Here is a 14,474-nt window from a genome sequence, read left to right on the forward strand (position 1 = left end):
TTTTTTTTTGAGATCTGATGTTCATAGTGACAGAACACTATTCAACCAAAAAAACAAAACAAAAAAAAACAGAAGTCTCGCTAGACGAGATTGAAATCTCGAGATTGAAATCTCGTCTAGCGAGACTTCTGTTTTTTTTTTTTTGGACAGTGTTCTGTCACTATGAACGTCAGATCTCTCACACACAAAAAAAAAAAAAGCTATTCAAATATGTGATCTAACCTAAGGCCTATCCGCGCACCTTTTTAAGCTGTGGCGGACCAGGGCTGGAGTTATGAAATGTTTCTACTGTACCATTCATCCAAAGATATCATAACATCATAGAATAGGTAATAAAACTTTAGTCCAAAATTCTCCTTTAAGTACACTTTAGAGATATGTTTTACTTTACTGGAGTATTTACAATATTCAATACTTTTACTTGGATAAAATCTGAAGGCTTAACACATCGAGGCAAATATTGTACTTTTACTCCACTATATTATTTGAAAACTTTAGTTACTAGTTAATTTGCAGATGTAAATTATTACATTATGAAACACACATTAACCACTTCAGCCCTATTTTACACATAGACTATTGGAAAATAGCCGATCTACAAGCTCACAACGCGTCGCACCGCGACGCGTTGTGAGCTTGTAGATCGGCTATTTTCAAACGTTTTAGTACTTTTACTTATGGTACTTCAAGTATATTTTGATGCCAATACTTTTGCACTTTTACTCACGTAACATATTGAACACATATTCCCACCACTGACCATGCACCCCCAGGTCTCACCGAGTAGTGTCTCTTGCGTGTCTTGTCCACACACTTCCCCTGCAGACAGATGCGGCCCTTCCCGCACGGGGTGCCCTCCACGGCGGGCAGCTTCTTGGTCAGACACACCATCTGGCCCTGGCGGATGACGGCGCACCACAGCCGCGCGCACACGTCCATGCCGGGGCACACCGTGTACTCGGGGCCGAACGCCAGCCTGCACTGGCGCACGGCGTCGTAGCTCTGCCCCGGCAGCTCCTCCGGGCCCAGCAGCGGCTGGCGGGGGGGGTCCAGCAGACACTCGGCTATGGAGGAGAGGGAAAGAGACCGCAAATACCCATTTAGAAACATTATTATTATCATTATTATGTATTTTTATTGATAGAACAGTTGGCTGACAGGAAGGTTAGAGGAGTCATTCCACGAATTCGGTACACTTTGCAGTCCCCTCTGACCTTTTTAAGTGTATTGTATCCATCGGGTCACCAAAATCAAATTTTAAACGCTTTTTAGAATCAATTGACAAAATATTATATATTTTGTCTTTATATCTGAAATTATCTGCCTTTTCTACAGTAGACACCGCCTAAATTTGCCCATTTTTCATGTCCCCAATGGCCGATAGAGAGATTGGCCTTCAGATATGACTACTAAAAGTGTAGAATAATCCATAACTTATATTATTCACATAAAACCAGCAATGTACTCTATTGCTAGTCATGTTTCGTTTTTTAATAAATAGTTGATTTATCATTAAAATCACGTTATATAGCTCTGTCCCACAGTCACACTCAACCCCGTTACACAAGTCATTCTCCTCTCTGTAAAAAGTATAAACTGACCCTTTAGTGGCATCAACAACATGTGATGGCATTCTACAAGTCTTCTGAGCAAGATGCTGCAGAAAGAGGAACATTTCGAACTTCTTATACAGCTATTTAGGGTCATTTATACTTTCAAAGCGTGGTCGTAAAGCATAAAAACTCAACCCCGTTACATGAAATAAAGATAGAAAACTATTATTATTTTAAATTGTCTTTGTCATTTCAGCAATATATGTGATTGACTAATGTCATGCATGCCATGTGGTCTCCTCTTAATCATCACAGGTAGAGTTATGGCCATCTTCAGTAAAAAATCTCAACCCCGTTCCACTCAACCCCGTTATGAATTTCAACCCTGTTACATATATTATTCCATATAAAAATATTATATTATATATTATATTATTTAATGCCTGAGATGGGAAAATATGTTTTTCTGCATGTTAAATATGTCCTTAATGGTGTGGGCTATTCAAAAACGTAATTATTTTCCATCGATTTTTCAACAAAAAAAAAGTGCAAATCGTACCGAATTCGTGGAATGACTCTGAGATCGGTGTGACACCCAGCAAAGGTCGTCGGGATCGGGAGTCGAACCCGTGACATGCTGTCAGGCTGGATTACCAGCCTGGAAATATTTTTTAAACAATTTTCTACAACTACATTTATCAGGATGCTGGAAGTGTGCAACCTAAACATTGTGGGCAGTGGTGGAAAAATCACTCAAATATTTACTTAAGTAAGAGTATCAATACTGCAATGTAGAAATACTTGGTTACAAGTAAAAGGTTATTTAAGTAAAAGTACAAACGTATTGTTATCAAAATATACTTGTACCAAAGTAAAAGTACTCATCATGCAGAATGTCCCATTTCACAAGTTTTCAAATGTATAAATGATATACAAATGTTTTGAAAATAGCAGATCTACAAGCTGACGATGTGTTGCATCGCGACGCATTGTCAACTTGTAGATCGGCTATTTTCAAATGGCCAAAATGTATATAGGGCTGGAGTGGGCAATGTATGTTTTGTAATAATAATCAAAACCTACAAAGTACAGTAACTAGTAACTAAAAGTTTTCAAATGATTGTAGTGGAGTAAAAGTACACTATTTGCAGTGGAGTAGAAGTAAAATATTGAAAACTGGAAATACTCCAGTAGAGTAAAAAATACCTAAACATTGTACTTAAGTACAGTTGAGTAAATGTACTTAGTTACTTTACACCACTGATTGTGGGCAACTCGATGTTGAATTGGTCCACCGAAGGTGGACGTCACAAACGTAACATGCAGACTTGAAAGGCACACGTTGCTCCAATCCGCACCAAACTTGGCACATTATACAAGGGTCTGCCGTGACAACAGTCACACTAGGGGCCATGAGTGGCCCCCAGGGGTCCCTAATGTGGCTCAGGAACACCGTTTCTCCAATCATCACTAAATCGATTCAATGAAATGACTAAATTGCACACATATGGGGTGCTACAACAGTGTGACAGACCTGTTACCGAAAAAAAACACTCTATAGCTATGATTAGATCAGAATATGAAGCAATTTAACACTTACTTAAATAAAATATATCATTTACAGTGGAAAAAGTACTCAAATGTTTTACTTAGTCAAAGTATCAATACTGCAATGTAGAAGTACTCTGTTAAAAGTAAAAGTCTGGAATTCAAAATGTACTTAAATTAATTGTACGTAAAAGTGCAAAAGTATTGGTATCAAAATGTAATTAAAGTACCAAAAGTAAAAGTACTAAAATGTTTGAAAATAGCAGAGCTACAATCTCTACTAAGCTTTTCAAATAGCCTATATAATATAGGGCAAAAGTGGTTAATGTATGTTTTATGATGTACTGTAATAATGTATATCAGTAACTAGTAACTAAAGTTTTCAAATCATTGTAGTGGAGTAAAAGTACAATAGTTGCCTCTGAGATGTAGTTGAGTAGAAGTAAAAGTAGACAATTGCTTGTTTATAAAGTAAAAGTACCTCAAAATTGTACTTAAGTACAGTACTTGAGTAAATCTACTTAGTTACTTTACACCACTGATCACTTATCCTACCTTTAAACACTGTTGCAACAATGCTGTAGCACTGCTGCAGTGTCCCATATTTGTGCAATTTAGATGTTTTTTTTGTGGGATTGTTGTCATTCCAGACCCCTGAACAGTGTTTGCACCACTCCCTCTCCCTCTCCATCTCTCTCAATATTTGCCTCTGAGATGTAGTGGAGTAGAAGTAAAAGTACAGAAAATTGGAAATACTCCAGTAAAGTAAAAACAATACTCAAGTACTGCTTAAGTACAGTACTTGAGTAAATGTACTTAGTTACTTTACAGCACTGATTAGAAGACATGTGTAGAATCGGCCTCAGATCTTAATGGGTTAAATCAATTTCAGAATAAAGGATTTAAACATTAAAATCCGACCGCTTCTCCCACCGCTGTTGGCCTATATGTGAACTGCGCTGGAACCAACAGCGTTATACCTTCCAAAATGTCAGCCAACACAACGCCGCCTCTCTGGCATTCTGGCTTCTAGGAAAGTTGGCGTGGTGAGCGAGGGCCACGGTCGTCAACAAAGCTGACATTTCCTGCTTGGTCTAACGGTACAAATGTGAGCATTTCAGTGAAATGCACTTTCTCTCACATCAAAGAGGAAAATCTCAGATAAGAGTACCAAAAAACTATGAAAGTATTTTTAAACTTAGGGAAACAATGTATTGTCATTGTACGATCTGAGGAGATCATATAAATAGTGTGGGGGGAAATGGGTATAGAATCTACCCTATTCTACTGGTTCTCAATGTGAGGTCTAGCGACCACCAGGGGTCCGAATGAGCCTTACGGGTCTCTAACTCTGAAAGTGTACAAATGGAACCAAATGGACCCTTACGGGTCTGTAACACTGAGAGTGAGCAAATGGAACCAAATTGACCCTTACAGATCTGTAACTTTGAGAGTGTGCAATGGACCCATACAGGTCTGTAACTCTGAGAGTGTGCAATGAACCCTTACGGGTCTGTAACTCTGAGAGTGTACACATGGAACCAAATGGGCTTTCCAGCCAAGGTTCCCACACATTCTTTCCAATGCATGTTAAAAACGTTTCCACAATTTCTCCAACATAGGCCTATTTTACCCTATTTCGAGACGTGTAGCCCATAGCAATCATACAGTAACTTTCTGTAAAGTTGGTAGTTGTTGGGTTGCACTTTTTTTTTTGGGGGGGGGGGCTTGTTTCTAAAGTGTAGTCGCCTATTTGATCTTGCTTCCTAATGTCATTCTCGAACCTTTTCATGTCAAGGACCCCCACATGTGTATGTATTTGGCCATGGACCCCCATCTGACAATATTTTGTGCCAGGGACCCCCATAGAAGACTTGTGTTGTTTCAATTTTATTTTTCAATGTATTTTTCCAAAAGTCTGTCTGTTAATCCAGTCTGTGCCAGAATGTCGTTGTATTTCCTCATTTACATTGAGTTTAATACCGGCTTTCACCTGCTGACACAGCGTCACAACACTCAATGAGGAAATACAGTGACATCCAACACAGTGACATCCAACACAACCAGTGGTGTAAAGTAACTAAGTACATGTACTCAAGTATTGTACTTTTATATTACATATATTACATACATTATTTATATTACATAAATTACATATTGTCTTAGTTCTACCTTTTCTCTTCTCCATTTTCCTTCCGTTTTAGTCTAGTCTTTGTTGATGAAATTGTCAATATATAATTATAGTCATAGTTTTAGTCATCATAGATTCGTTTTTATTTAGTTTTCGTCAGTGAAGGAAGGTAGTCAACAAAAAAGATTTCATCATAGTTTTAGCCGACAAAATTAACCCATTAAAACCAGGGGAGCATCTGTGTCATTAAAGATGTTATATATATATATATATATATATATATATATATATATATATATATATATATATATATATATATATATATATATATATATATATATATATATACAGATAGATAGATAGATAGATAGATAGATAGATAGATAGATAGATAGATAGTTATATATTAGCATAGCATTCCAACCAACGTTTTTTTTTTTTTGCAGACTCACCGTTGCCGTCGTCAAAGAAGTCCGTGATGGTGGCCGAGGTGCAGCGGCTCCACGGTTTGGACGCGTCGATGGACGTCAGGATGGACGACATCAGACGCTTGTCCCCGCTCGCCCCGAAGCGCTCCTCACAGAACTTACTGTCATCATGCGACAGTCCCAGCAGATGACCTGAGGGAGAGAGAGAGAGAGAGAGAGAGAGAGAGAGAGAGAGAGAGAGAGAGAGAGAGAGAGAAACAAAGTTTTGACTGTGAAATTGAAATGCTACACTGTTATACATCCTTAACTGTACATGCATTTTGTTTATTGCTCGTTTTATTTCATACTTGCTTTGGTGATGTAAATACTGTATGTTTCCCATGCCAATAAAGCCACTTTGAATTGTATTGAAGAGAATTGAAAGAGGCACCGACAGACAGACAGACAGACAGACAGACAGACAGACAGACAGACAGACAGACAGACAGACAGACAGACAGACAGACAGACAGACAGACAGACAGACAGACAGACAGACAGACAGACAGACAGACAGAGACAAAGAATGAGACAGAGACAGAGACAGTAAACCGTCAGAAAGTGGGGAATTCTGTAAAGTAAACAGGTTGGATGCGCGTCGAGACTTGTATGATATTAATGGGTGATAAACACAAGATGTTCACGGTTCACTCACAGGTCAAAGCCCATGACAAAGCCTGCTATTTCATGCTCTCACAATGATTACATAATCGTCTAATCGCAATTATTTGACATTATTGAAATTGTTTTGCATAATGCTCACATTCGTTTCACGTTGAGAAATGTCGATATATCCAAAAATAGCGGAAATAGCAGAAGTACAAGTTCAAATCGTTAAGTGCTCTAAACTGCCTTATGCTGTTTAGAACAGTGGTGACAGTAAAGTCACATTTTAAGGACTTTTAAGACATTTTAATACCTCAAAAAAAGAAAAGAAAAAAAGACCATTACTGCAAAAGTGTTCAAAAGTATTCAACAAACTATACTATAAAAACGGGTCAAACATTGGCCAAATTCTCCAATATTATGAGAAAGAGGCAATGTTTTGAAAAAAAGCTACAAGCTGTGAGCTTGTAGATCTGCTTTTTCTACAATATTTATCTGTGGAAACGAGTGGAAACGAAATTGAATACCTCAACGGCAACATTCTGTGCTTATCAGAATGGGGGTAGGACAGACAGACAGACAGACAGACAGACAGACAGACAGACAGACAGACAGACAGACACTCACTCACCTATCTCGTGTGCCACGGTGAAGGCGGCGTGCAGGCCGTCATCCTCGATGACGGCACAGCTCCTCTCCGGAGAGCAGACCGTTCCCACGTCCGCCATGCCCAGCGTGTCGCACGAGTGGTGCCCGCACAAGTCCTGCACACGCACACACACACAAACGTTTGTATTACTATACTTGTGAGGACATAGAAATTGTGGGACGGCATTGAGAATGGCCGAACAATAGTCAGAAAATTGCAGATCTACAAGCTTTTAGATCAGCAATTTTCGGTGTGACATCGCTGCACAACTAAGTATTTAAACGGTTTCAAAGTTATTGCCAAGAGGTTCCAGGGTTCAGTGTGTATTGATCCACTGACTGTCTGACTCTCACACAGATCCATGGACTTGGAGGGCATCCCCCCATCCCCCCGTCAATCAATCAGTCAATCACAATGCCCCCCCTTCTCCCTGGGGGGCTGGAGGCACACACGTGCACCGTGCATGCGCTCATTTACAACGTGGACACACACACACACACAAACACACACACACACACACACTCACACACAAACACAAACACACACGTGCGTGCCGTGGACATGGAAGAGTGTAAGTGGAACTGACAGCGCCACTGGGCGCAGTGTGACACATTCTCTCTGGGGGGGGGGGGGGGGGGGGGCGACCGTTTGGACGCGACCATTTGAACAACACGCTCTGTGTTCTGCACGCGCACACACACCCACACGCACACCCACACCCACACCCACACAAGCACAAGCACATGCACATGCACATGCACATGCGCATGCGCATGCGCATGCGCATGCGCATGCACATGCGCATGCGCATGCACGCAACCAGCCCAGACAGGACTACGTAACACACGCACGCACACAAATACCCGGCACGCACTTGAATTTTGTACATACACACATATGGATTTGCAAAAACAACGGCACACGCACTCACACGCACGCACGCACGCACACACGCACACGCACCCGCAAACAAGCACACGCACACACACACACACACACACACACACACACACACACACACACACACACACACACACACACACACACACACACACACACACACACACACACACACACACACACACACACTCATGTGTGCACACACGCTCACACACACTGAGGAGATTGAGTATAAACACAAAAGCGCATACGCGGGAGCACACACACACAAACACACACACACACACACACACACACACACACACACACACACATACATACATGCACACTATAGACAGTAAATTCTCTGAGAGAAAAGGCTGTTCTTGCCAAGTGAGCTGAACAAAAGACAAGTCATGCAGCTCAGCGCATAGGATGGCGTGTGTGTGTGTGTGTGTGTGTGTGTGTGTGTGTGTGTGTGTGTGTGTGTGTGTGTGTGTGTGTGTGTGTGTGTGTGTGTGTGTGTGTGTGTGCGTGTGCGTGCGTGCGTGTGTTCGAGGCAAGCCTGTGCAGCATGGTGGGCGAGTGTTGTTTGTTTTCAGAGAGCTCATTCATAGTGGAAGAACCTGCCTCATTGGACAAATATGTATGCTTCTTTTTCACACACACTCTGAGTGTGTGTGTGTGTGTGTGTGTGTGTGTGTGTGTGTGTGTGTGTGTGTGTGTGTGTGCGTGCGCGCGCACGCACACACACACACACACACACACACACGCACGCACACGTGCGCACGCACGCACGCACGCACGCACACACACACACACACACACACACCTTATGGTGTGATGTGGAGGATTTGAACCGCTTTCACCCTGGCGTCGCTATGTTGGTTCTCAAGAACAAGTTTTTCAGATGTTCTTCAAATCAAGGCCCTTGTTGCGCCGGTCGGAGCAATGGTCACAGAGTTATGTGGATATGAAGTGTTAAACACTGCTGTAACAATGCTATAGTTCCCCATATGTCTGCAGTTTAGGTTTCTTTGGTGTGACTACTGTGTGTGTGTTCAGGGGGCGGACCTGTGACAAGTGTGATGTCGTCTCAACAAAATGTGGCCCCTGGGAGCCCCTGACACAGTATGCTGGGTTGTTCAAGAAGTGGCCCCTGGTGTGAGTATCAGTGGTGTAGTGGAAGTACAATTTTGAATCATTTTTTACTTTACTGGAGTATTTCCAGTTTTCAGTACTTTTACTTCTACTCCCTTGTCTCCACATCTCAGAGGAAAACATTGTACTTTTACTCCACTACAATTATTTGAAAACTTTAGTTACTAGTTACTTTGTAGATTTTGATTATTATTACAAAACATACATTACCCACTCCAGCCCTATGTACATTTCGTCCATTTGAATCTTTGGAACAAGCTCACAATGCGTTGCGATGCGACACATTGTGAGCTTGTAGATCTGCTATTTTCAAAAGTTTTTTATACATTTGAAAACTTGTGAAATGGGACATTCTGCATAATGGCTACTTTTTACTTTTGTACTTTAAGTATATTTTGATACCAATACTTTTGTACTTTTACTCCACTACAATTATTTGAAAACTTTAGTTAGTCTGTCTGTCTGTCTGTCTGTCTGTCTGTCTGTCTGTCTGTCTGTCTGTCTGTCTGTCTGCCTGCCTGCCTGCCTGCCTGCCTGCCTGCCTGCCTGCCTGCCTGCCTGCCTGCCTGCCTGTCTGTCTGTCTGTCTGTCTGTCTGTCTGTCTGTCTGTCTGCCTGTCTGTCTGTCTGTCTGTCTGCCTGCCTGCCTGCCTGCCTGCCTGCCTGTCTGTCTGTCTGTCTGTCTGTCTGTCCGTCTGTCAAACTCTAATTGAGTGTATGGGTCTGCCAATCAAAGCAGCAGATGGACAGGTGGGCGTGGCAGACAGACAGACCGTACAGTACTGTAGACTTTTACTTTACTTGAGTATGTCCATTTTCCAATACTTCTCAGAGGCAAATATTGTACGTTTTACCCCATTATTTGAAAACATAAGTTACAACTTACTTTGCAGATTTAGATTATTATTAAAAAACATACAATAAACACTTTACTATTACATCTGTCTATTAGAAAAATAGCAGCTCTACAAGTGCCGCAACGTGGCGCATTGTGAGCTTGTAGATCGACTATTGTAAAAACATTGTGACACATTTTACTAACTATTGAAAAAAAAGAACAAAACTTGTGAAATGGGACTGCATATTACATAATGAGTAGTATCTATTTAGATAATTTAAGTATATGTTGATGCCAATACCTTTGTACTTTTTTCACAAGTACAATCAATGCAGGACTTTTACTGGACTAATACAGAGTATTTCTTCATTGTGGTATTGCAAATTTCACTTGAGTGAAAATAAAAATACTTAAGTAAAAGTACTTCTTCCAGCACTGTGTGATAGACAGGCAACCTAATGAGGGTCAAAGGTCACAAATTCACACGGGCGAATTTGCACGTAGACACTTACACCTGAGTTATTATGCCTACTTTACACTGCAGTTTTTCGGCGCCTAACTACTTACAAATCAGGCGTTAACGTGCAAAGACTGCAGGGCACACAAACACATTCCTAACATCAATCACTGCCAACGACACGACGCATTAGGTAGACGCATGGATATCTGGAGCAGATCTACAAGCTCACAAGGTGGAGAGTTGCAGTACCTCAACATTTTACTCAAGCACAGTACTTACTTACTTACTTATGCCTATAGAGCCCAACTTTGGGCAAAGGCCACGAACAAGAGCTCTCCAGGCATCCCGGTCCTGGGCAAACCACAGTGCTTGAGTTAATGTACTTTGTTACTTTCCACCACAGCATTATGTTACAATTGGTTCCCCTATAGAGGGTCATTAGACTAGGAAAGATAAGGTAGCACTTGTTTGTGTACTGTGTATGTTACTTGTGTTCCTGTATTGTTTGTATGTAAGTACAGTGAATGTTACTTGTGTTTTGTATTGTTGTGTAATGTGTACTGTGTCTGTACTGTGTATGTCACTTGTGTCTATGTAGCGTTACGTTAGTTACATGTGTTGTATTGTAAAGTATTTTTAACGTATTGATTGTTAATTGTAAGAGGACCTCAACGGAAATAAGTCTCAGGACTTTCTTGTGTTATCCTCGAACTGCGGTGACCATGTGGTGATGGCTTTTCAAATAAATCAAATCAAATCAAAATCAAAAAACAATTTAGGCATCTTCTGTCAGAAAACGAGACAGATTTCTCATATTCCATTCTGGCTTTTACAATTTAGGCATTTAGCAGACGCTCATATCCAGAGTGACTTACAATAGGCTCTATGCACAGCAGCCATATTATCAGTTATTTCACAGGTGTTACCAATGATACTAATGAAGGCTCTGTTCCATTTAGTCTAGCACAGTGGTTTCCACGACCCCCACAACTCTGAGAGTGTACACTCTCAGAGTTACACACCTTTAAGGGGCCATTTGGAAGACCATGAGGGTCCCTGGACCCCAACTTTAGACCCACTGGTGTAGCAGAGTGTCTCCAGTGAGCCAACATGCACAATATCAGCACCTTGACTCTGTTTGACCAGAATGGAACAGAGCCTTCATTAGTATCATTGGTAACACCTGTGAATGTCTTCATAATATGGCTGCTGTGAATAGAGCCTATAAGCAACGGAATCACATACATCAAATGCAGTAGTGCCTCGCCAAATGTAACCTGACTCCGCCAGATGGGGGCGGTATTGACTTCACAGGTTCACAATACAGCCTCCATCTGGGATCGCTCAGAGAGTAAGGCTACTCTGCACCGCTGCGAGTGCGAACCAATCAGAGGCTGCTAGGGGCGTGATCTTGGCGAGACCGGATGTGACGCCATCGAGAATCGCTTATTGCGTTGTAGTTCTTTCACGATTCATCATGGTTAAATAATATACAAAATAACTACTGCTGGCGCAGCTACTATACGTCATGTAGACACGTCGATATGATTGGTTGATAGACGGTGATAGACAGACGGTCCCATCCAATCACCTGCCAAGTAGCTTGAAAAAAAGGGACCGCCCCTTCATCGATTGTGCTATCGAGGTCCCATATTTTATTTTTGATTTGATTTTATTTGCACAACATTTTTTGTATACAGGACATGTTCATTCTTTCCAAAGGAAAGTTTAAAGACGGGATGCCGTGATTTTCAGTGATTCCCCCCCCTCCCCCCCCTAAAACATAATCATCAGGTATTATGGTTATATTAGGAGGATTTTTTTTTTCAAAAAAGTGTACAGAAATTGTTAAAATTATGTTTTTATGTGGACACGCCTCCAGTTCATTAAGTATACCTGGTTCTCACCTTAGCACCTCCTCCACCACCTTAGCACCACCCACCTGTCCTAGTCCCTCCTCCTCCTCATGCCCCCACCTGTTGTGTTATGATAATGAGGGGCAGGGTATATTTTTTACTATGTCACTAAAGGGCTGTTTTTCTATTGGCACGTTTGACCCTCAAGGTTTCAGCCTCCAGGTATAAACTCAAAATAGTCAGAGAAGACATAAAACACCATAAAAACACCACCAGGGGGCTGAATGAAGTTCTATCAACCTCATAGACACATGAAAAACAGAAAAAGTGCAAAACCATGGCACCACCTCTTTAAGATTTAGTTGTTGTGCCGGTGAGGTAGGAAACCCTTGGGGGGCTTATGTGAGAACCTTACCGTTTACATCACATGTAATTTGATTTGTTTAATATTTAAAGCAAAAGGCGAACAAAAAACAAGCAAAAAACAACAAAACAAAAAGAAAAGAAAACATGATGCTGTTACATATTTATGTGAACATAAAGATTTAAGACGATGGGTCTAATTATCCACTTGGGTATTCAATTCACTTATTAGTCTTCTTTCATAGCTAGGTAGGGAGGATGTGGTAGCTGTCAGATGGAAATGGGCATTCCAAAGTGAAACTCCTTTATATTTTATGGCGAACTGCTGCCTATTGGTGGTACACAGCGGGACATGTAGTCGGTTCGCTTGCCTGGTTGGATAGTGGTGAAAGCTGGAATTAAGAAAGATGGAAGTAGCTTGTGAAACAAATGTGACGCAAGCTTCTTCGATCTGGCGGAGTCAGGTTACGTCAAACTAGGATCACAGGTGAACCAATAAACTATAGCATTTGTCTAAAGAATATACTATAAAAATATATATAATCTGTGGGTTGAGTGCCGCGCCATGAACTTGTAGATCTGCTATTTTGTAAATTTGTGAAAATTCCTGAACATCTTTAAATATATATATATTTTTAAAGCGAACATTTGTAATTCAAATCTTTGCTTCTGGGGATTCTACAAATGTCTTCTCCTACAGTTAAAAAAAAATACATATGTTTCTGTAGGTATCAGGGTTCTCAAGGACTCTCAACATTATATGTATTTGGCCGCGGACCCCCATCTCAAAATGTTTTGTACCAGGGACCACGAAAGCAAAGATTTGAGTTAAACATGTTTGCTTAAAAATAATGTGAGGTGAGTGCTAGGGGGTGAGGTGGAGTCTGAAGAGGTGAGTGCTAGGGGGTGAGGTGGAGTGTGAAGAGGTGAGTGCTAGGGGGTGAGGTGGAGTCTGAAGAGGTGAGTCTTCAGATTACGGTGGGAACATGTTGACTTTTACACAGAAACACAAAACAACAACAAAAGCATGATTACAGTAAGCTAAGGAACTACAGCCTTTCTCTTCCTGGTAAGTAAACATTCTGAAATAGAAATACATTTTCCTGCAATAATAACAGAACAAAACAAAAACTCAAAAAACTAATTTGAAATCGTATTTGAAATGACTAAACCTACCAAATAATGCAATGTTAGAAATAATCTGTTCGAAGTATAAAGTCCCCTATTTCATTACTTGAGTAAAAGTAAAACAAAATAAAAGTACTGCAAAATGGTCAATTTCACATATTCCTTTGTCAAAATGTGTCCCAAAAAAAAGCAGATCTGCAAGCTGGCAACGTGACACATCGCTACGCATTGTGAGCGTATAGATTAGCTTTTCTCAAATAACCAAAGTATAAAACAGTCCTTAATTGGTTAATGCATGTTTTGTAATAATAACCTAACTCTACAAAGTACCTAGTTTTCAAGCAATTGTAGTGGAGTAAAACATCTGCCTCTCAGTTGTATGGGGAGTATATATGAAGTGTTGAAATAGGTTGAGTAAATACTCAAGTAAAGTAAAAGTACGTCAAAATACCCCACATTCTCACGATTATTTAAGCAGATTGTTGGCGCTGTCTTGTGTGTGTGAGGCTGGGATTGCAGAGCTTTCCACAATCTGTCCAGAATATAGACCAGACGAAATATACCATGTGTGAAATATCACTACGTGCCAAAACAAATAGAGAAACTCACCACGGAGGGCTGGGAAAATGCACACTTTTACTGTACGACCACACACACACACACACACACACACACACACACACACACACACACACACACACACACACACACACACACACAGTATATTACTATACTTGTGAGGACATCAACATTTTAGGACCGACGATATGATGAAGGGCAACCCCCCCCCCCCCCCCCCAAGAATTGGCCTATTTTTAACCGCAAGCCTGAATCCT

At 40.9% G+C, this 14,474-nt stretch overlaps 1 protein-coding gene across 1 annotated transcript in view; it reads right to left on the reverse strand.

The window, feature by feature from the left end:
* The window catches only part of adamts5 (ADAM metallopeptidase with thrombospondin type 1 motif, 5 (aggrecanase-2)), a gene marked incomplete at its 5' end in the record, with an annotated part of 44,373 nt that overhangs the window by 15,985 nt on the left and 13,914 nt on the right, over positions 1 to 14,474 (reverse strand). Inside the window, 3 exons of the mRNA XM_084050892.1 lie at positions 781 to 1,064; positions 5,685 to 5,852; positions 6,937 to 7,069. Of these exons, the coding sequence (XP_083907018.1) occupies positions 781 to 1,064; positions 5,685 to 5,852; positions 6,937 to 7,069 (585 nt within the window). The remainder of the gene's footprint in view (positions 1 to 780; positions 1,065 to 5,684; positions 5,853 to 6,936; positions 7,070 to 14,474) is intronic.

This window comes from Gymnoscopelus microlampas, assembly GCF_963454915.1.
Source record: "Gymnoscopelus microlampas genome assembly, chromosome: 24".
In the NCBI taxonomy this organism is placed as follows: domain Eukaryota; kingdom Metazoa; phylum Chordata; class Actinopteri; order Myctophiformes; family Myctophidae; genus Gymnoscopelus; species Gymnoscopelus microlampas.